This window comes from Chiloscyllium punctatum, chromosome 38 (genome assembly GCF_047496795.1).
Source record: "Chiloscyllium punctatum isolate Juve2018m chromosome 38, sChiPun1.3, whole genome shotgun sequence".
NCBI lineage: Eukaryota > Metazoa > Chordata > Chondrichthyes > Orectolobiformes > Hemiscylliidae > Chiloscyllium > Chiloscyllium punctatum.
In genome coordinates, this window is record NC_092776.1 from 30938563 (window position 1) to 30959286 (window position 20724).

At 38.7% G+C, this 20724-nt stretch overlaps 1 protein-coding gene across 2 annotated transcripts in view; it reads right to left on the reverse strand.

Annotated features, from left to right (window-relative positions):
- Positions 1 to 20724, reverse strand: part of chst15 (carbohydrate (N-acetylgalactosamine 4-sulfate 6-O) sulfotransferase 15) — an 84118-nt gene that overhangs the window by 28429 nt on the left and 34965 nt on the right. The window contains exons 2-4 of one of the 2 annotated variants that reach the window (XM_072557522.1): positions 10389 to 11108; positions 8172 to 8511; positions 5863 to 5949 (exon numbers count right to left, since the gene is read on the reverse strand). In XM_072557522.1, the coding sequence (XP_072413623.1) occupies positions 5863 to 5949; positions 8172 to 8511; positions 10389 to 10880 (919 nt within the window). In that variant the 5' untranslated portion in view covers positions 10881 to 11108. The remainder of the gene's footprint in view (positions 1 to 5862; positions 5950 to 8171; positions 8512 to 10388; positions 11109 to 20724) is intronic. The other variant, XM_072557523.1, reaches the window with a different exon arrangement.

The window sequence follows — 20724 nt, forward strand, 5'->3', positions numbered from 1 at the left end:
CAGGCGACTGTCTGTGTGGAATTTGCACATTCGCCACGTGTCTGCGTGTGTTTCCTCCAGGTGCTCTGGTTTCCTCCCACAGTCTAAAGATGTGCAGGTCAAAGGCAGCACAGTGGTTCAGTGGTTAGCATTGCTGCCTCATAGCTCCAGGGACTCTGGTTAAATTCCAGCCTCGGGCGACTTTCTGTGTGGAGTTTGCACATTCTCCCTGTGTCTGTGAGGGTTTCCTCCCACAATCCAAAATATGCAGGTTAGGTGAATTGGCCATGCTAAATTGCCCATAGTGTTAGGGTATTACTCAGGGGTAAATGTAGGGAAATGAGTCCGGGTGAGTTACTCTTCGGAAGGTCGGTGTGGACTTGTTGGGCTGAAGGACGTGTTTCCACACCGTAGGGAATCTAATCTATTAGGCGGCATGATGGTTCAGTGGTGAGCACTGCTGCCTCACAGCGCCAAGGACCCAGGTTCGATTCCAGCCTCGGGCAACTGTCTGCGTGGAGTTTGCACATTCTCTCTGTGTCTGTGTGGGTTTCCTCCGGGTGCTCCGGTTTCCTCCCACAGTCCAAAGATGTACAGGTCAGGTGAATTGGCCATGCTAAATTGTCCATAGTGTTAGGTGCATCCGTCAAACAGAAGCAGGTCTGGGTGGGTTACTCTTCAGAGGGTCGGTGTGGACATGTTGGGCCAAAGGCCCTGTTTCCACACTATAGGGAATCTAATCCAATCTTAAAGGTGAATTGGCCATGCTAAATTGCCCCTAGCATTAGGTGCATTAGTCAGGGGTAAATGTAGGGGAATGGGTCTGGAGGGATTACACTTTGTAGGGTCGATGTGGATTTGTTAGGCCGAAGAGCCTGTTTCCATACTGTAGAGGATCCAATTCACCCTGTACGACAAGGCAGGCAGCACCAGAAAGATAACGGGAACATCACCACCTTGAAGGCCTCCTTCAAATCAATCGCCTCCTGACCCAGACTTATATCACCATTTCTGTGCTATAATTTGATCAAGATTTTGGAATGCCCTGTCACCGAGGGAACAAAAACATCACTCTTCACAAAGGTGTATCGATGTGATAAGGTAACTCGAAATGCCAATCAATGCAGCATTATCAGAGTTTCCCACATTCTGAAGTTAAATATTAACATGTGCAACTTTAAGGACTTTGGAAATCATGATGGCTTTATTCATGTGGCATACACAAAATTGTCTAAACAAAAGCCCTCAGTTTTCAAGCTTTGCATTGGAGCTAATATTCTTGAGGATCTACCTCATCTCCACTAGTTTGATGGATTACACTTCATTCCTAGACTTCTTGCAGGCAGTGTTATATTTTCAGCTGGAAGTAAAGATGGGGGGAAAAGAAAAGTGGAGTTGACTGTATGGCGAACTCTTCAGGCATCAAACTCACGTCTTGATTTTCTTTTTTGGAGCAGGTCATGGGGACAGATGTTGGGGGAGGGAGGCAAGGAAGATAAAGAAGGGTACTGGATCTTGACAGGATGACCAAGTTTTAAAGCAACAGTAATACTTAACCTGATAGAAGATCCAAACGTTTATCTGCTAGGAGATAATCTGCACCAAATAATTCATATGACATGACGAAATCTTACTTGTGTTGCTCTGTATGCTCAATTATTCTGAAACAATATAATTTAATGATTGATATTTAGTCTCATTCTACCAAACATTGTGAATGGATACCTTAAAAGAGGACCTACACAACATATCGAAACATCTAGTTCTGATCACGAGAATACTATTGTTACAAGGCCAAATTATGTGTGCATTTAGTTAGATAGCAGAACACTGACACATCTCCAAGAAGTTCAGGTTGCTTATGTGTGTTATTGTTAACACGGTATGTGAGAGAATCTCTACAGGAAGACCCCAAGCTTTTAAAATATTAAAGGAAAATTAAAACACAACATATCTGATAATAATAACATTACAGTCAAGTAAATGTGAATAAATTGAAGCATGTTGCTGAATTTACCCCAATCAGTAGTGAAATGATACCATGATAACTACATTATATCACAAATAATTTTAAAGCACTTAGGTATGCCTACATTCACCTGCCAAACATTAAATCCGTTTGCCTCTCAGGAATTAAGGCACACATTCAAATCTAATTCAAAATATCAACTGTCAAAAATAATAAAGTATTTTGCAAATGAACATTTGAAAATTGAATACAAGGCATATTGTACAACAGGAGAACCAAAATCTGCCTTCAAAAAAATCAAAAACAGGTTTAATTTTCTCTGAAGCGATCTTTAGCTGTCAGAATTACTCAAAGCATGACATCAGCTGACAGTCAGCTGTCACATCAAGTGATATCATGAAGGGACAATTCTACCAAGAAAACCATCTCATATATAGAGATGGAGCACACAAGGTGGAGCAAAAACATAGATGACATGATTTTTGGTGACATAAGAAACTATCAAAAAGTTTAGCAACAAATTAAAATCACAGAATTCAAAAACAATGCCTAATATAAATCTATGGCACATGTAAAGAAGCCATTACATTGCAAATGTAATGTGCAGAACTTTTTTTTAAGGCTTTGGAGAAAATTACAAAGATTCAAGGGAATACTAAATGTTAGAGACAAAATTTACCTTATCTAGAAAGATCTGATGCATGATATTTGAGGGGGGACAATGGCCTAGTGGTATTATCGCTAGATAATTAATGAAGTCCTCACTTTCTCCTAATTAATCCAGACTTCCAGGCAACATTCTGGGAACCTGGGTTCAAACCCCATCATGGCAGATAAAGTATAATCTGGGAAAAAAAGAGTCTAATGATGAAACTGTTGGCGATTGTCTGGTTCACTAATGTCCTTTAGGGCTGAGGGACAAGATGCACATGTATTTGGAAAGGCAAGGACTGATTAGGGATAGTCAATATGGCTTTTTGCATGGAACATCATGTTGCACAAACTTCACTGAGTTTTTTGAAGAAGTAACAAAGAGGATTGATGAGGCCAGAGCAGTGGACGTGACCTATGTAAGGCGTTCGACAAGGTTCCCCATGGGAGACTGGTTAGCAAGGTTAGGTCTCATGGAATACAGGGAGAACTAACCATTTGGATACAGAACTGGCTCAAAAGATAGCAGACAGAGGGTAGTGGTGAATGGTTGTTTTTCAGACCGGAGGCCTGTAACCAGAGAAGTACCACAAGGATCGGTGTTGAGTCCACTACTTTTTGTCATTGATATAAATGATTTGGATGTGAGCATAAGAGGCATAGTTTGCAGATGACACCAAAGTTGGAGGTGTAGCGAAAGAGGTTACCTCAGATTACAATGGAATCTTGATTAGATGGGCCAATGGGCTGAGAAGTGGCAGATGGAGTATAATTTAGATAAATGCAAATCTTAGCAGGACTTATACACTTAATGGTAAGGTCCTAGGGAGTGCTGCTGAACAAAGAGACCTTGGATTGCAGGTTCATAACTCCTTGAAAGTGGAGTCGCAAGTAGATAGGATAGTGAAGGCGGCGTTTGGTATGCTTTCCTTTATCGGTCAGAATATTGAGCACAGGTGTTGGGAGGTCATGTGCAGCTGTACAGGACATTGGTTAGGCCACTTTTGGAATAGTGCATGCAATTCTGGTCTCCTTCCTATCAGAAGAATAAACTTGAAAAGGTTCTGAAAAGATTTACAAGCATGTTGCCAGGATTGGAGGATTTGAGCTATAGGGAGAGGTTGAATAGGCCCAGGGCTGCTATCCCTGGAGCGTTGGAGGCTGAGGGGTGACCTTATAGAGGTTTATAAAATTATGAGGGGCATGGATAGGATAAATAGACAAAGTCTTTTTCCTGGGGTGGGGAAGTCCAAAACTAGAGATCATAGGTTTAGGGTGAGAGGGCAAAGATATAAAAGAGACCTAAGGGCCAACTTTTTCATGCAGAGGGTGGTACATGTATGGAATGAGCTGCCAGAGGAAGTGGTGGAGGCTGGTACAATTGCAACATTTAAGAGGCGTCTGGATGGGTATATGAATAGGAAGAGTTTGGAGGGATATGGGCCGGTGCTGGCAGGTGGGACTAGATTGAGTTAGGATATCTGGTTGGCATGGATAAGTTGTACCGAAGGGTCTGTTTCTGTGCTGTACATCTCTATGACTCAGTGACAGAAATTGTCATCTTTACATATAGTCGGCCTGCATGTGACTCCAGACTCACAGCAATGTGGTTGACTCTTAACTGCCCTCAGGGTAATTAGGGATGGACAGCAAATGCTGCTGTAGCCAGCGACGCCTACGTTCTGTGAATGGATTTTTTAAAACCCAGGAAAAATTAATTTGCTACTTTACTTAATGGACCTTCTAACCAAGACTTGCCTTCCTTTTTTTTCATTTAAAAAGATACATCCATGTTATGGACAATTCCTATATTTGACATGTGAGAATTACTTATTTATTGAAAGCTTTATAACTAGAAGATCTGTGACAAGCTTTTCTGCAACTTTTGGACATTGAATTTAAAAATAAAGGAGTTGCTTAATTGCAAATAACTCACATTTAGATCGTTAACAAATCAATCGGACCACAACTTCACAGAAGGTCTCTCGCTTCCCAACGGTTCACAAACATTTTACAATCTTCATTTGTTGCAATATCATCAGCCTTCTAAATCTCTCTCCACTCTAGTCACAAAACTAATTCCCTATTCCTGCATTTGGGGGCACTCTTCTCTACCTCCACCCCTCAATTAAACTTGTCATTCCAACCAAAACAAAAGGGACTCTCAATGGTTGTGTGTTAGAATCACATAATGACACAGTACAAAAGGAGCTGAAAATGTGTTGCTGGAAAAGCGCAGTAGGTCAGGCAGCATCCAAGGAGCAGGAGAATTGACGTTTCGGGCATGAGCCCTTCCGTCGATTCTCCTGCTCCTTGGATGCTGCCTGACCTGCTGCGCTTTTTCCAGCAACACATTTTTCAGCTCTGATCTCCAGCATCTGCAGTCCTCACTTTCTCCACAAAAGGAGGCAATCAACCCATCATGTCTGTCGTAGGCATACTTGTTAGACCATAAGACATAGGAGCGGAAGTAAGGCCATTGTTCATGGATGATTGCCTATTTTGACAGGCATTCTCCACAATAGAAATTAGAAGCCAATACCATCAAAACACTTAATGTGGTATGCAGGCAACTTACATTGGCAGCTCTCCATTTCCTTGCAATGATTGACATTGCATAGCCTCTGCAGTTTCATACATTGTTGGATTTTGTAAGTATTCATTCAGCAGCATGAATTGTGCAGAACATTCCTGTTATCTTCACAAGCATAGGATTATAACTTGGAGAAAGTCTTTTTTTTTAAAAAAAAGCAAAATGTATTTACAGACTCTCAGAGCCAAAATTTTAAACAAAACCTTCTGCCAAATTATTAAAGAGCTTTTTTTGGAGTTTTGAAAGTAGTAATTATGGGACAGGCAGAAAAGCCTCACCAGTTCTGGCAGATGACTCAATTATCTAAATTACAAAGCATACTATAGAACATGCCACAACTTGTGCACCCCTTTTTAAAATTCAAATATAGAATCATGTCTAGTTTGAAATCTGGAACAAGTCAATACGCAAAAGGTTCTGCTCGCAAATGACTCCTCAGGGTACATGGAAATTTCAACTTGCCTTTTTTTTAAAACTTTCTATCATTTTGCATCCTAAACCCACATTTTAAACCCACCCCCTGAATGGAAAATCGGTAGTCAGTCCTCTTCCCACTCTTTTACAAGATTGCTTTAACTATTGTGTACAACTCATCTCGACAAGAACCTCCTTCTGGACTGACCATTATTTGGTACCTTTTTATAGTACAGAGCCTGAGACAGAAACTAACCTGCTGTAGAGCCACGCACTGGTGCTTCAAGACTATTGTACTTCCTCATGTTCTTCAACATATGGAAGTTGTGGACTTTCAGGTGACCTTTTGAAGTAATAATTGCAACATTGCAAAAACCATTATGAAGTAAGTAAACAAATGATACTCTATCTCCTGTCTAGTAGAAAGGTACAATTTTCTTTGCAATGAGAAACATAGGATATAGGATTCATAAGATTTCTCATAGATACAGGTCATTGAACTCAATACAGTCTTCTCTAATGCATATATTCCTTGAATTTCCTCTTCGTCAAATTGTTGTAGCTTAGCCTTTCTGAATATCCTTCCCTTTACTGTTATTCATATGCCTATTTTCCTTTTTAAAGTAACTAAGCAGAATCCTTCAACTGTGGAAGCAAATTCAGTATTCTATAACCACTCTCATAGTCAGGAAATGTCCACTTATATTCCTACTGAGTTTCTGGTAACTTTAGGAAATAATTTCCCTTTTCAGTACAATTGCCGATTCCAGTACAAATTGTGCCTATTTAAAATGATTCTTCCCCATGAGTATCCATACAAACTCATTTACATATGCAAAACATATAATTTGCAGTGCACAAGTCTAGCAGCATTTTTAATGTTAAAATTTTCAGAAAAACAATTTGCTCAGAAAATCTTCTATTGTATATTTTTAAATAATAACATCGTGAAGTTTGATTAAAATAGCACAAAGCAATTTTAGTAAACATTTTTTTTAAATCATTGTCAGTCATCAATCTGAGTAACTGGATTTTAAATGCCTGAAATTCACTTTTTAAAAGGATCTGTAGAACTATTTTCTAATTAGGTTGAGGTATTAGGCTCATAATGAATTAAAACATAAATCAGATTTAAAAGCTTATAGAATACATTGGTTAGTGTCCAGGGATTCAAAATGTACCAGCTTAATTTTCAAAGCCTCCCTGAAGGGCCCTGCAAATATACATACAATTAGCAGATACTCCCAAATGGTGATGACTTTGGACGTGGGGGTTGGGGTGGGAAATGGAAAAGACTGCTTCAGGTCTGGTCTTTAAACTAGGTCAAATGATTGCCAAATCCCAACTTGCATTCAACGCGAATTATGATCAAGAAACTGCAATATTTCATTTTTTGAATTATGCTGGAGGAAACAAGTACAATTGAGTAGAAAATCTAGGTCCTTGTATTTACCATTTCTAATTCAGATTTTTTCCTATACAGGTTGAATAAATCTCCTCTCAGCTACCCTGTTCCATTCAGTTTAAGACCTCTTTCAAGTCACTTCCAAATTCTCTCTTTATCTGGATAAAAAAAAGCCCCAACCTGCTTAATATTTCACAAAAGCACCAATCTCTCAGCTCTCTTGCCATCCTTACAAATCATTTTGATGTGGTTCCTAGTTCTTTTCTGTCGTTTTTACATTGAATAACATGCAATCCAACCTGATTAAGTTTAACTTAACTAATTTTTCTTTTAAACTGAAAAATAAATCTGAATGCTTTGTTAACATTTTTAATTGCTTTGCTGACCCATGATGCTGCTTTTAAAACTTTCCTCATCTGCATTCACAAATCCTTTTGCTCTTACACTCCTTTTAGTTTATTTTATTTTCAAAGATGTAGGTGACATCTGTGTATTGGCCACCAAAATGCATCACTTAAATGGATTTTCAAACATAAATAAATATTAATCTACAATGCTATTTAAATATTTTTAATGCTGAGGTAGATGGGCTCATGATTATTAAGGAGATGAAAGAGTATTGAGAATATGCAAGAATGTAGAATTGAGGTTAACATCAGATCAGCCATGATCTTTAAAATGACAAACAGGCTTGACCAACCAAGTGGCCCTGTTCCTTGTTCATATGTTTGGGTTTAACTGTCCAATCTGGAACCTCTATACAGCTGAAAATCTTATATACACCATTTAATAGCACTACAGATAATATGACAGAGCCCTTGGCATACTTGACTGTTTAAAAACTACCAATTGAAATGTGATTATATTCTTCAAACTGAAATGAACTCAAGTCTTTCATTACCCAACTGCAGACAGTCCTGAATACGCCTTACCTTGTGCTAACTACTTTGGCCTACTCCTGCTCCTAGTTCTTACATTCGTATAGTAACAGTTGCCTTTCATTCACAAAACTGTGGAATAATATGAGTCCTAACAATTCCTCATATACTTATATTCCAAATGGTGCTGCCGACTTAAAACAGGTTGATTACCTTCCAGTAACCTTTGTTCTGGTTTTCTTAGCTGTACAATAGGAGAAAGCAATAAAATATGCCACTTACCAAACCTTTTCCTTGTCCACCAGTGAGGTTCTTTGACTATGGAAAAACTCACTTCCGGATGCAATCTAAGCCTGTTATACAGATCTGTAGTCCCACATTTTGGCTGTCCTATAATATAGAAATAAGGAAGACAGCGGAGGCGGTAGTGTTCATCACCATGGTGTTGCAAGTGTTTCCAAATGACCTTTTTCAAGTAATCAAATATAGTCTGAAAATGTTTTGTGTGTATAAAATAAGCATTTTTCTTGTAAGGGTCCGTGGATGCAGTCCCTGTATATCTTGTATACCAACAATAGTTCTTCACACTTTGAAGAAAGTTTCTTGGAATGACAGAGAATATCTATAATATAAAAATAACAAGAAAGTGTGAAGAAAGTCGATACCGAGTTTTTATTTGAAAACATTTTGACACCACGTCTTAGTTATTTAATTACACCATTTTGTTTACTGAACTGATGATCATATGATTTAGAGAAATATTGCACACAATGCCATTATGAAACTTTGTAAAACATTTGTAAGCAAAAATCTTACATATTACCCAATATTGTGTTCTTCGTGGTCATTGCAATGCCAAACATCACATGCACCAGATTTCAGAAAGCACAAAGAAGCAGAACATCAGGTGTAAAAAAAACTCATCTCATCTAAAACACAAATCTCATCTAAAGTAAAAGGAACAGAAATACGGGCTTTCTCTTGTGTCAATGCAACTTCAATAGCTACAGTGTTTGGGAATTTCTATAATTTACATGCCATCAAAAAACATGGCACAACGTTCCCCCAAATGAAACCTATTTAAAACACAATATTCAGTCTGTAGCCTGAAGGTTATGCTGCTGCAATCACATCGGGTTATTTTAATTTTATGCAACAGATTTTAAAAAAAACAGCTGATGGCAAACCACCAATCCATTTTACATCTCTCTTGATTTTTATTTCCATAAAGTTAAAAATGAAAATGCATTTGCTGGCTGTGCTGTTTTAGTGCCCATGACATATGCCAATATAATTTTTAAATGACTAAAATGGGATTGGACATTAAATTTTGCATGAAGTTTAGGTCTCCCAGTTTTGAAATGTGCTATGTACCCTCTACTTGTCAAGTGACAGAAAATGGATCATTGCCAATTTCTATTCTAATGTCCTTTTCAAACATCAAAACGATGAAATCAGAGCAACAGTCTTCCCAACAATCCTGAACATGTGCCATTTCAAATTTCTGCTCAAAATGTAATAAACTAATTTGTTTTGGTTTTGGTTTAGATTTAGTATTATTTCATAGAACCAGTTGAAGAGGAGGGAATATATACTCAATATCCTGTCAACGTTCCTCCACAAACAAAAACAAACAAATCAGCTGGTCACTTGTTTTAAATGGGTGGTAGGTGGGTGATGGACACACTGGGGAATAGTTGGACAGGATCAGGCTTGGGAGGCTGAATAGCCTATTCCTGTTCCTATATTTCTATAGCATTCTTGGCTGAATGGTTCAAATATTTTGATCAATGGACATTCTTCAACCGTTATGATATATGGGCATACAATTTAAATTTGATTAAATAGGTAAGTTTGGAACTTTAAAATGGTAGGCTGTGCTAAATTTGTGAGCAACAGTTGAAAGGAAATGAAACTTGTGCAAAGCCTTTCCTGTTTCATGAAACCACATACAAATGCATGAAATGAGGCTTTCTCTCCAGCCTATTATCCTTCTGCTTTCACATATTCCATATCATGCAGCACTGAAACATCTGCGTAACTAACTGTATTAATACTCAAAGTCCAATATTTCTAAAACTCAAATTTAATCTCAATACTGATTAATACTTTTAAAAACAAATATCACTACCAGCACTGAGCTTCAGTATTTAAAAGTGGTTGGCTGCCATAACAGTGAAAGGTGTTTTTCAATATCTGAAAAGGATATTCTTTAGTACTAACCGTATTCTATTAAAGTCATTTTAACTACTAACTACATGTAGCAGCTTGTAAACTTGGTATGTATGGTATTAATCTGGAAGTCTAGACTACAGCATTGAGACCAAGATTGATGCCAAATCGTATAATTTAATCACTAATGAATATACTAAGTGGAAAATTGTTCTACACTCTATACTTTTGACTTAATAACCCATCTAAAAGTTGCAAAAACTTGAGCATTGTTTGCTGAAGACCTAATACAACAGACACATTATAGAAAAATGCATTTCAACTTACATGTGCCTCTTGCTTTACAAGATCCTCTCGCTCTGGCAGTCTCCTTGGCATGAGCTGAAGTTTGGAATCAGTGCTGAGTGCTGGTGTTGCATAGTTGATTCTTTCTAACCAACTAAATGGTAAGGAAAACCCATCAGCATCACCCTCAATTTCTGTAAAGTCCAATTCTGGAGAGTCTTCATTATTTGTGGTTGTACTGTACTGGAATGGGGATGGAGTCAGCAATAATTTCTGTTGGTCTCTAGTTAAAATATAAGATGCCATAACTAGGCACAATATTATTACTCCCAAAAACAGGGTGCTATGTTTGGCTTTCCAAGCAAAGATATGTCTACTCCATCCAAACCTGCGCTCTCCTTTGACCTCCAGTGTTGCAAGTAAATTCATTGGCTGCTGCTCACCTTCATAAAATAGTCGAGGCAGTTTTTGAAAGTCTTTACTAAAAGTAAAGGTTGCAAATTTATTTTCTGTATGATCAGCCACTGAACGCATTTTACTGTCATGTATCTTGTAGTAGTGAATCAAGGGTATGCAGCAATTATGTATTAAATAACTACATCTTCAACTCATGTCCTGGACTAATTTCTTTTGACACCCTATAACATCGAAAGAAAAGTCAACCTCTGTTGAGGAGTGGCTTGGCAAAATCTTCCTCTTAGGCAGTGAAGATACGTTTCTGATGTCAGTTAGTGGAGATAATTAATCTGCCTTTAAACATACCTATAATAAGGAAAGAAACATGCAATTAATACAAGTTATGTCACATTTTTACATTATTATCCTTCAGTTATTAAAAATACTCACAAGCGCATTATATAGATCCATCCATTAACATTACAGCAATCATTATGTTCTCAGATCAGTAATGATATACCATCAAAATACAATGTATTCTTCAGATGAAATGAATATGCTTGATTCCTAAGGATACAAGCAAGATATTTTGATTTTGTGCTAAGCATTTGTTTTGGTTAGTAGAAGAATTTCTCCACTTTCCAAATAGCTGCTTCCTTCTTTTAAAATATATAGATTAAATATTATGAGTATGAGTTTACTTTCAGCTAATCCATTGGAAGAAAATTCCCTACAACAATTTCCCTATAATTGTGACACAGAAGAATGATACTGCTTCACTTGAATAATATATCTAATTGCCAAGATCAATTAAGCAGCAGTAATAAATTGGTTGATTTCTGAGATACTATTAATTTGAGGAATTTTTCTGACTATTGCAAATTATTGCCTCTGTTACTTTACCTTGTACTGAGAGATTTGGCATTTACCTGTACTGTTCACAGCATATCAGAGGAAGGCAATATTTCTTAACACCAAAAACAAAGCTTCATTCTGTTTACACAATGTAATTGAGAATCCAAAATCTCAATGCAAGTAATGGCTTAAGATCCTAATTAAGTCGATTAAGAAACTGCAGACCTTACAGAACTATCGTTTCCTGGTGCTAATACATATTAATACATTCTAAACTTAATGATTTATTACTTTAAACAATGTTATTTCACAATCTAAGGTGCAATGTCTTTCACAGAGGGGTGGTCAGTGTATGAAATGAGCTGCTAGAGGAAGTGGAGGCAGCTGGGACAATTACAATATTTAAAAGGCATCTGGATTGGCATATTAATAGGACGGATTTAGAGGGATATGGGCCAAGTACTGGCAAATGGGACTAGATTTGATTAGGAAATCTGGTCAGCATGGACGAGTGGGACCCACCAGGAATACTCCATCAGATAAACCCGGGAGCAGATTTCAGTTTGTTCAATGGTTTGGGGTGGTGTTAAGAGGGTGGTGTGGGGAAGAATCTTCCTCGCTGAGAAATTTATGTCACAGCTACAGACAGAGAGAGGAAGGGTGTGGTGTACGGCACACCGATTTCCAAATCAACCCCTCAGAGGAGCCACCTCCCTACCTGTCCGGTGAACTCATCCAACTCACTGGTTCCCTCAGGCTCCGTTGCCAGTGCATGGTATAGGCTCCACTGAATATCGGCAGTGGCCACAGTATGTGGGAGATCACAGATTGGCTGACAGCTCTCAGAGGTGGAGCATCTTTCACCCTACCCCCTTAAAGCAAGGGCTAACATTCCATTAGCCTTCCTGATTACCTGCTGCAACTATGTGATAGCTTTCTGTAGTTTGTGCACAAGTACCCCAAGTCTCTTTGTGTTGCAGTTTTTCTCCATTTAAATAACACTGTTTTTTTATTGTCTTGTCCAAATAAAACAACTTGTGAAGGTGATGGTCTAGTGGTATTATTGCTAGACTGTTAATTCAGAGACCTGGGGAGCCAGTTTCAAATCCTGCCATGACAGATGATGGAATTTGAATGGAATAAATATCTGGAATTAGAAGTCTAACGATGACCATGAAATCATTGCTGATTCTTGGAAAAGTCCGTCTGGTTCACTAATACCCGTTCTTGAAGGAAACTGACATCCTTACCTGATCTAGCCTACATGTGACTCCAGACTCACAGCAGTGTGGTGACACTTCTAAGCAATTAGGGATGGATAATAAATACTGGCCTGGACAGTGATGTCCAGATTCCATGAATGAATTTTAAAAACTTGATATTTTCCCACATCATATCCCATTTACCATCTTTTTGCCTACTTAGATAACCTATCAAAATCTCTCAGTGAACTGCTGTATCCCCTCTCACAACCAGCCTTTCCACTTAATTTTGTGTGATCTGCAAACTTGCCAAGAGTATATTTGCTTCCTTCCTCCAAATCATCAGTGTCTGTGCTGTTTCATAACGATAGGAGTATTACAGCACAAAATGTGCAATGTACTGTTATGATGCTTAAGTATAGGTGTGTATTAGACTGTCATATGTAATTAAGTACAAGTCTGGAGTTCACTGAGAAGTTACTTATTATTCAGGGTAGATAGCAATACCGTGGACAATAAAATTCAAATAAGAATGTGTAGACACTATGATAGAATCTTACTGTCTTACACAACAGCAGGACTATTTCAGGTTTCAAACCCAAACTTTGAATTACTCTTTATCAAAGCAAACCAATGAGGAACCCACCTTCAGGCTCCCTGACTATTCAAGAAGGGCAGGCTGAAAGATGTAACTATTTTGTCTGGTTTCTGCTGAGAATGCCCACGGCCTGTTTTAAAAAAATATCCAGCACCACTTGTAGTTTCTAAGCTCCAAAACCCACAGGATTGGAAGGATTGCCTTATGGGTCTCTCAAATTCAACTGGAGGGCCAGTAAATTAGATTACATTACAGTGTGGAAACAGGCCCTTCGGCCCAACAAGTGCACACCGACCCGCCATAGCGTAACCTACCCATTCCCCGACATTTACCCCTTACCTAACACTACGGGCAATTTAGCATGGCCAATTCACCTGACCTGCACATCTTTGGACTGTGGGAGGAAACCGGAGCACCCGGAGGAAACCCACGCAGACACGGGGAGAACGTGCAAACTCCACACAGTCAGTCGCCTGAGGCAGGAATTGAACCCAGTTCTCTGGCACTGTGAGGCAGCAGTGCTAACCACTGTGCCACCATGCCGCCCACTTGATTAGCAAGTTGTTACATGCACCTTTGTGGATAGTGCACCATGCTTTGAATGGGCATTGGTGATGGAAGGAATGATTATTGAAGGTGTGAGATGAGATGACAATCAAGTAGTGAGGCAAATTGTCCCAAGGAAGGGAGGAAGAGGACAGTCTCATCAACTAAGCATGCTGTAAGTAGCCAAAAGTGTCAGTAGCCAGAGTATGTTCCCTGCAATCAAGGATCCAGCGCCTCAAGAGGTCACAGGAAATGTATGGCATAGTCTCGACAGGTGACAAGCACCATGCTCCAAACACTTTTTGCAGTGCCACCTGCTGACACTCTATAATCTCCATCTCCCTCCTGCCAGCTACTGGCTGCCCTCTCAGACCCATGTCATAATGCATCTGCCCACAAATGGTGTTGCACCTGGCCACCAAAATAGCCAAGGGGAATCTCACAGTAGATATGCTGATGATATTTAACCTAAGGCACTTAGTCAACAGACTGTAATGTTGTCAGCTGAATATATAACACTTGCTGACATGAAACCTAGCTAAACCTAGATTTATAAACAAACATGATTAGAAAATGTGGAAAAGCAATATAATCTTAATACCTTCTTGTCACAGCTGATAAAAAGCAATGGTCTCTGAAAACCCAATATTCAGTGATAGAAATGCAACACAGCAACTACATCCATAACAGGTCAAATTCAGCTTTATTTGAAGCAACTCAGTAATGTGAAGTTAATGTCAGCAAATTTAAAAACGTCAAAATATAGATTATTGGTTAAAAAAAATGAACACCATCATAATTACAGCAAAGAAAATGTTCTTTATACTGGGGGAGCAGTTGGAAGAGGATGTTTTATTAAAACTTTGAAAGATTGCCTTGGTTTTTAAGAATTGTCTAAAATATTGTTTTGGGGAATTTAGACAAGTTACATCAACTGCCATGGAATCTTTTATTTCTCAGTCTTAAAAGAGTTGCCACACGTCCAATTCATGTATGTACACTTTAAAGAAAGCACCAGCATTCATTCCAAAGAAAGGCTGTTGTACTTCAACCAAAAGGCTAACAAACCATTGAATACTTTCCAAAGTTTTGCTTCAACCTCTTTATAGAAACACAATACAGTGTTTGTCCTGCTTCATCGTAGTTTGCAACCTTTAAATCAGCTTACTGTTCTATAAATCTCAAAGAAATTTTATTTTAAGAATGAAACACTTGCCCTGAATTAAAATATCTGACTCAGCAACCATGTGTAAATTATACTGCTGAAGTGAAACAGATTTTGGAATGAATACCTTAGTTAAACTAAGTATTTCAGCTGTATGCTGTACAAATACGTCTCAGTATTATATCTGACCCAAATCCTGTGTTACATTGTGAAAGAGAAATTGGACTAACTCTTTTCAGTACAGTCACCCAATTCTTCAATGTAATTTATCCTTCTGTAAATCAATGGATCAGGCTCATAAACCCACTGGGGAAAAGATCATGAGACCATATATAATTTTCCAAAGTTTGAAGTACGATAGATAAACAAACAATATTGGATCTCTGCCTTCTCTTCAATATTATACCCAGACCACTTGCCAGCTCAGTGAACCAATAAGAAAAGAAAGTGCAGATTTTCAAAGAAGTAGCAAGTTCCCAGTTCCCAGTTCCCAGGGGTTGGGTTTGGTGTGGCGGGAGTGGGGGGGTAGGAGGAAAGAGAGAGCAAGCCCAGAGGCAATGAGGGGGTGGGGAGTCAGGTATGGAGCAGAGTGCGGGAAGTGCATAGCCAACCAGGTGGTCATTTATGGCCCCAAGGTAATGGACTTAGATGCAAAGAATGAGGAGGAGAAGTCAAGTCTCGAGGGTGGTCAGGTCAGGTCAGGATCTCCAGTATGTAGACTGTCTGGGAAGCTGTGTTTAATAATCTAAATTTTGCCAAGTATCTATTCCATTGAAACCCTCCAAAGTCTCTGATTTTAATGGAGACTTCAAGAAAGTTCCAGGCATATGGGAATGCCCAGCAGAAATTCCAGTGAGTCTGTGAGTACGGGGATTCCTCAGGGTCCACACATTTACCCCATTAACGCTGGAATAGCACCATTGGGTCATTGGAAATTTCCTGGCCAAAATTTCACATTTCAAATAGAACAAAGGATTAATTGATTTTGAAATTAACATTCATGCTCTTAAATCCCACCATAGCCTAGCTCATCAGTGTCCCAATTATCTCTTCCAGCATCTACAAGCTTCTGAGATGTCCATGCTCATCAAATTCTGGCTCCTTGATGACAAATACTGGTCCGTTGTTAGTCACAACTTCAGGATTAGAATGGCCTGGTTACTGGCCCACCCTGACCTATACATTACCAATTGATTTTTTGAAAACCTTCCCTTCCCAAATTACTGTGTGTGCTTTATAATTACAGATTATAAAGTACTGACTAGGGACTTTGATTATATCCTTTACATCACATAGTTGCTGTGGTTGCAATAATAGTGTTAGAAAGTGAAAAATAAAGGAAGAGCGTGTATTTAAGAAGTATCCCTGTAGATTTAGCAGTATTATCACCAGCTTGATACTAATTGCTGACATCTCATCCCACAAATGTTATTGAGCAGTGCCCTTTCACCATTGTTCCAGTCAGTGAGTCATATATAAATCATATAGATATATGTACTCCTATTATACAAAGGCTGTGTGTTTATCTAGTGTCTTTCAAGACCCCAGGAAACATCAACCTGTGAAGTTCTGTTGAAGTGTGAGTGTGCAAGGTAAACAGGGCACTCACAATTCAGACTTTTCCCCAGAGTGTTAAGAACTGCAAATTCAGAATGGAAATGAAAATTATTCTTAAACTGATTCAAAAAAGCCTAAGTAGCATAAGTAAGCCACAAGTTAGCAAAAACATTGGGGAGAAAGCAACTGATTTGGAGTTTCAAAATGGCATTGCTTGCCCTTTTTATGTAAATATGAATGAGAAAAATGCATCCAAGAATATCTTAAAACATCAATTTATCAGTTATTCCCTGGTATTATATCTCCTCCTCTCTATTTGCATAGAAATTCATCTATCAGTACATTTAAAACAATACAGAGCAGAACAGGCTCTTCAGTTCTTTCCTCCTGTTAAAACGAGTTTCTAATTTCTGCAACAAGTATTTGCTAAAATGCTTCTTGATATGGGCAATTCTGTGGAAATATCCAGCTATCTTACTGCAAGTCTGCAATCTTAGTATTATGTTTCCAGATAACAGATGCTACACTTCACCTAATAATCCAAAGCCGTTAAGACATTTGTCACACCATTAGATATCACTCAAACAGAATCAATTCTTTCTAATATCCATTGGTTTAACATTCATGACAAGATAAAGCATCAAGTGATCAGTCTATGATGCACAGAGGATGCTTTGTGGAAGTTCATATTTGACTGTCCTCCGCAATGCCGATGTTTAACTGTTATTATAAACTAAACATAGCAAAACTGTTCCAAAACACACAATCTAAAAAGAAAGTGCACTTCAACTATACCAGAGAACACAAATTAATGATAACATAGCAATCCAGAAACCCGGACTAGCGCCCGAGAACCATGATGTCAAATGCCAGTTAGGAGAATATAAATTCAAGTAATTAATAAGATAAAAATGAAGATCTCATTAATAATGATCGTGAAACTACAGATTTCTGTAAAAAGGCCATTGAATTCTTAAATGCCTTTTAGGGGAGGTAATTTGCTTTTCTTACACGGTCTGGCATAAATGTGACTCTTAAAGACAAAAAAACTGCAGATGCTGGAATCCAAAGTAGACAGGCAGGAGGCTGGAGGAACACAGCAAGCCAGACAGCATCAGAAGGTGGAGAAGTTGATGCTTTAGGTGTAACTCTTCTGCAGGACTGGGGCTGGGTGTGGATGAAGCTGCAGGATGGTGAAGTGGGGATAGGTGAAAACAGGCAGAGGGTATGACCTGGTTGGTCAGTGGGAGGAATAAATCCAGATGCTGACAGAGAGGGGCTGGAAAGGGAGTCAGGAGATGGGGAGGGAGGTTATTTGAAACTGGAGAACTCAATGTTGAGTCCTCTGGACTGTAGAGTGCCCAGATGGAAGATAAGTTGTTGTTCCTCCTGTATGCGCTGTGGTTTGTTTTAGCAACAGAGGAGGCCAAGGATGGTCATGTCGGAAAGGGAGTGGTTGGGGGAATTGAAATGGGCGGTGACTGAGAGGTTCGGCCGGACCCCATGGCTGCAATGCTCTTGGCAGCCTCTCAAATGACTTAGCAAGGTATTGAAATGTGTCAAAACCATGACAGGGAAGTTATACACTGGATAAACACTTACACCATAAGGATGCAGTAGTTTAAGAAAGCAGTTCATTACCACCTACCATAATTAACACTTTTCTCCCCAAAGGCTTTAACTTAACCAAATCAGCAAAAAACAATTTGCCCTCAACAAATCCATGCTGGCTTTTCTCAATGAAGCCATATTTGTCCAAGTTACTTCTAATTTTGTCCAGCTTATCCTCTGTAATAGCTTTCCGACCAAACTCAAGTTACTGTGTTTATTCTTTGACCTACTTTGGTCAAGGATGCTATATTTGTAATTCTCTAGTCCTCTGGCACCCCTCCTGGACTAAATTACAGTCATTACGAGTAGTTATGGTGAATATCTTCACAACGTTCATTCTTACATCGCTCAGTCTCTTCAGATACATCTCATCTAACCCTGGTGATTAACAAACATACATATTGCTAAAGTTTCCCAAGACTGCCTTCTCTATCAATTTCAAGTCCATCTACTGTTCACCTGTCTGCTTTCTCACTGTAGTTCTCAATCTGTCTTTATCAAGGAAACATATGCTCCCAAGATAGTCATTTAATACTTTGGCCACGATTTTGTCTCGACGTGTAACTCCCCTTTCGATCCTAGTCAGTACCACTCCTCCTTTTATGACCTTTATTATTTATGTATCTATGAAATTTTAATATTCCATTTTATGTTAACTGTCAGTCTCTACTCATGCTCTCTTATTGCTTCTACTTCTTTCACATCCCATCTGAAATATTTATATTGAGTCCAGCTCACACTTGCATCTGACTGTTGTCATATGCAACTTTTTTTCCTGCTTCATCTTACTCTCTGTCTCCTTTGACCCCAAAGGACCTCTTAACCTTCCCCTTTAAAGCAACATGCCTCGACTGTACTGAACTACCTCTTCATAAAGGGAGCTCCCTGCTCAAGTACAGATTTAATTACCAATCTTTGGTTCCAACTAATCTGTTTGCCAGATCCATTCTCATCCCACTGACGTTGTCCAAACTCCATTTTTTTTTAAACTCTGGCTTGCTTGTCCTTTTCCACAATTAACTTAAAACTTAAACATTATGATGCTAACACTCAGAACACTGCAACTGGTATTTCCACTCAAATGTTAGATAAAGTTCCAATGCATACTGGAATACTATTTGAAGTATTCAGCTTTCCAACTACCATCAGACTATACCATCATGTTACTGAGATTTACAAGTAGCAGCAACCATCTGGTAAATGGTTACAACATGCAACCAAAGTATGCAAAATATTAAAGTGGCTACACGTGTACAAGCACTACTAACTACTAGTTATATCAAATTTCATCCATATGTAAACATTCTACCCTGCTGGCTTCCTTATGTCCTGTGCCGGGTATTACACTTAACATTTCCTAAGAATATTTTAAATCATTGACTATCTGGTTTCCAGTTTTCAATTGCCTGCTCAAATTACACAAACAAGTGCCTCAATCCAAAATCACATACTCATTATTTTACTGAAAACAAACCAAAACAGATGTGCTATTAGAACGGATACAAGATTACAATTGCAAAACTACATCTATAGTTATTTCTTAGAAGGACCATAGAAGCAGATACATGGGAATACCAACATCTGCAAGTTCCCTCCAAGTCACTCATCCTCCTGACTTGGAGATATATTGCCATTCTGACAGTAGCATTTCCTCCCTAAAGGCATTGTGGGTTGACCTACAGCAGGTGGATTGCAGTGGTTCAAGAAGGCAGCTCACCACCATCTTCTCAATAGCAATAGAGATGGGCAATAAGTGTTGGCCAGTCCCACAAATGAATAAATAAAATTGATTCCTCTGTGACATTCTCATGTCTGCAAGTCAACTTACAGCCTTCCTCCAGCAACAGACCTACTGATTCTTTTCCCCAAGTCGATTTCCTACCACTCGGATTTTTCTCATCAAATACAAATCAGAAATCCATTATGAAGAAGGGTCACTGGACCCAAAACGTTAACTGTGATTCCTCTACACAGAAGCTGCCAGACCTGCTCAGATTTTCCAGCAATTTCTGTTTTTGATCAAGAAAAGTTTTTCTCTGACATTAATGCTGCCCATTGATAGCACACTGTAACCACTTTGTAATCTTTAAGGGATGTGGGCATTATCAACAAAGCTTACATTTGTTGCTCGTTGCTAACTATCCAATTATGGATCAACCACATTGCTGTGGTATTGGAGGCACATGTAGACCAGATCAGGTAGATAGATCAGGTTTTATTTCTTAAAAAGGAATTAGAGAACCAGATGAATTTTTACCATAATGGTCACTATTACTGATTTATTTCTAACAGATTTCTAATAGATTAATTGAATTCTAATTCCATTAACTGCCATGGAGGGATTTGAGGCGATAGCCACAGAGCATTAGGTCTGTGATCACTAGTCAAGTGACATTATCTTTACACTATCAGCTTCCCTAACCTGTGCAAGCATTCATTGCTGGACAT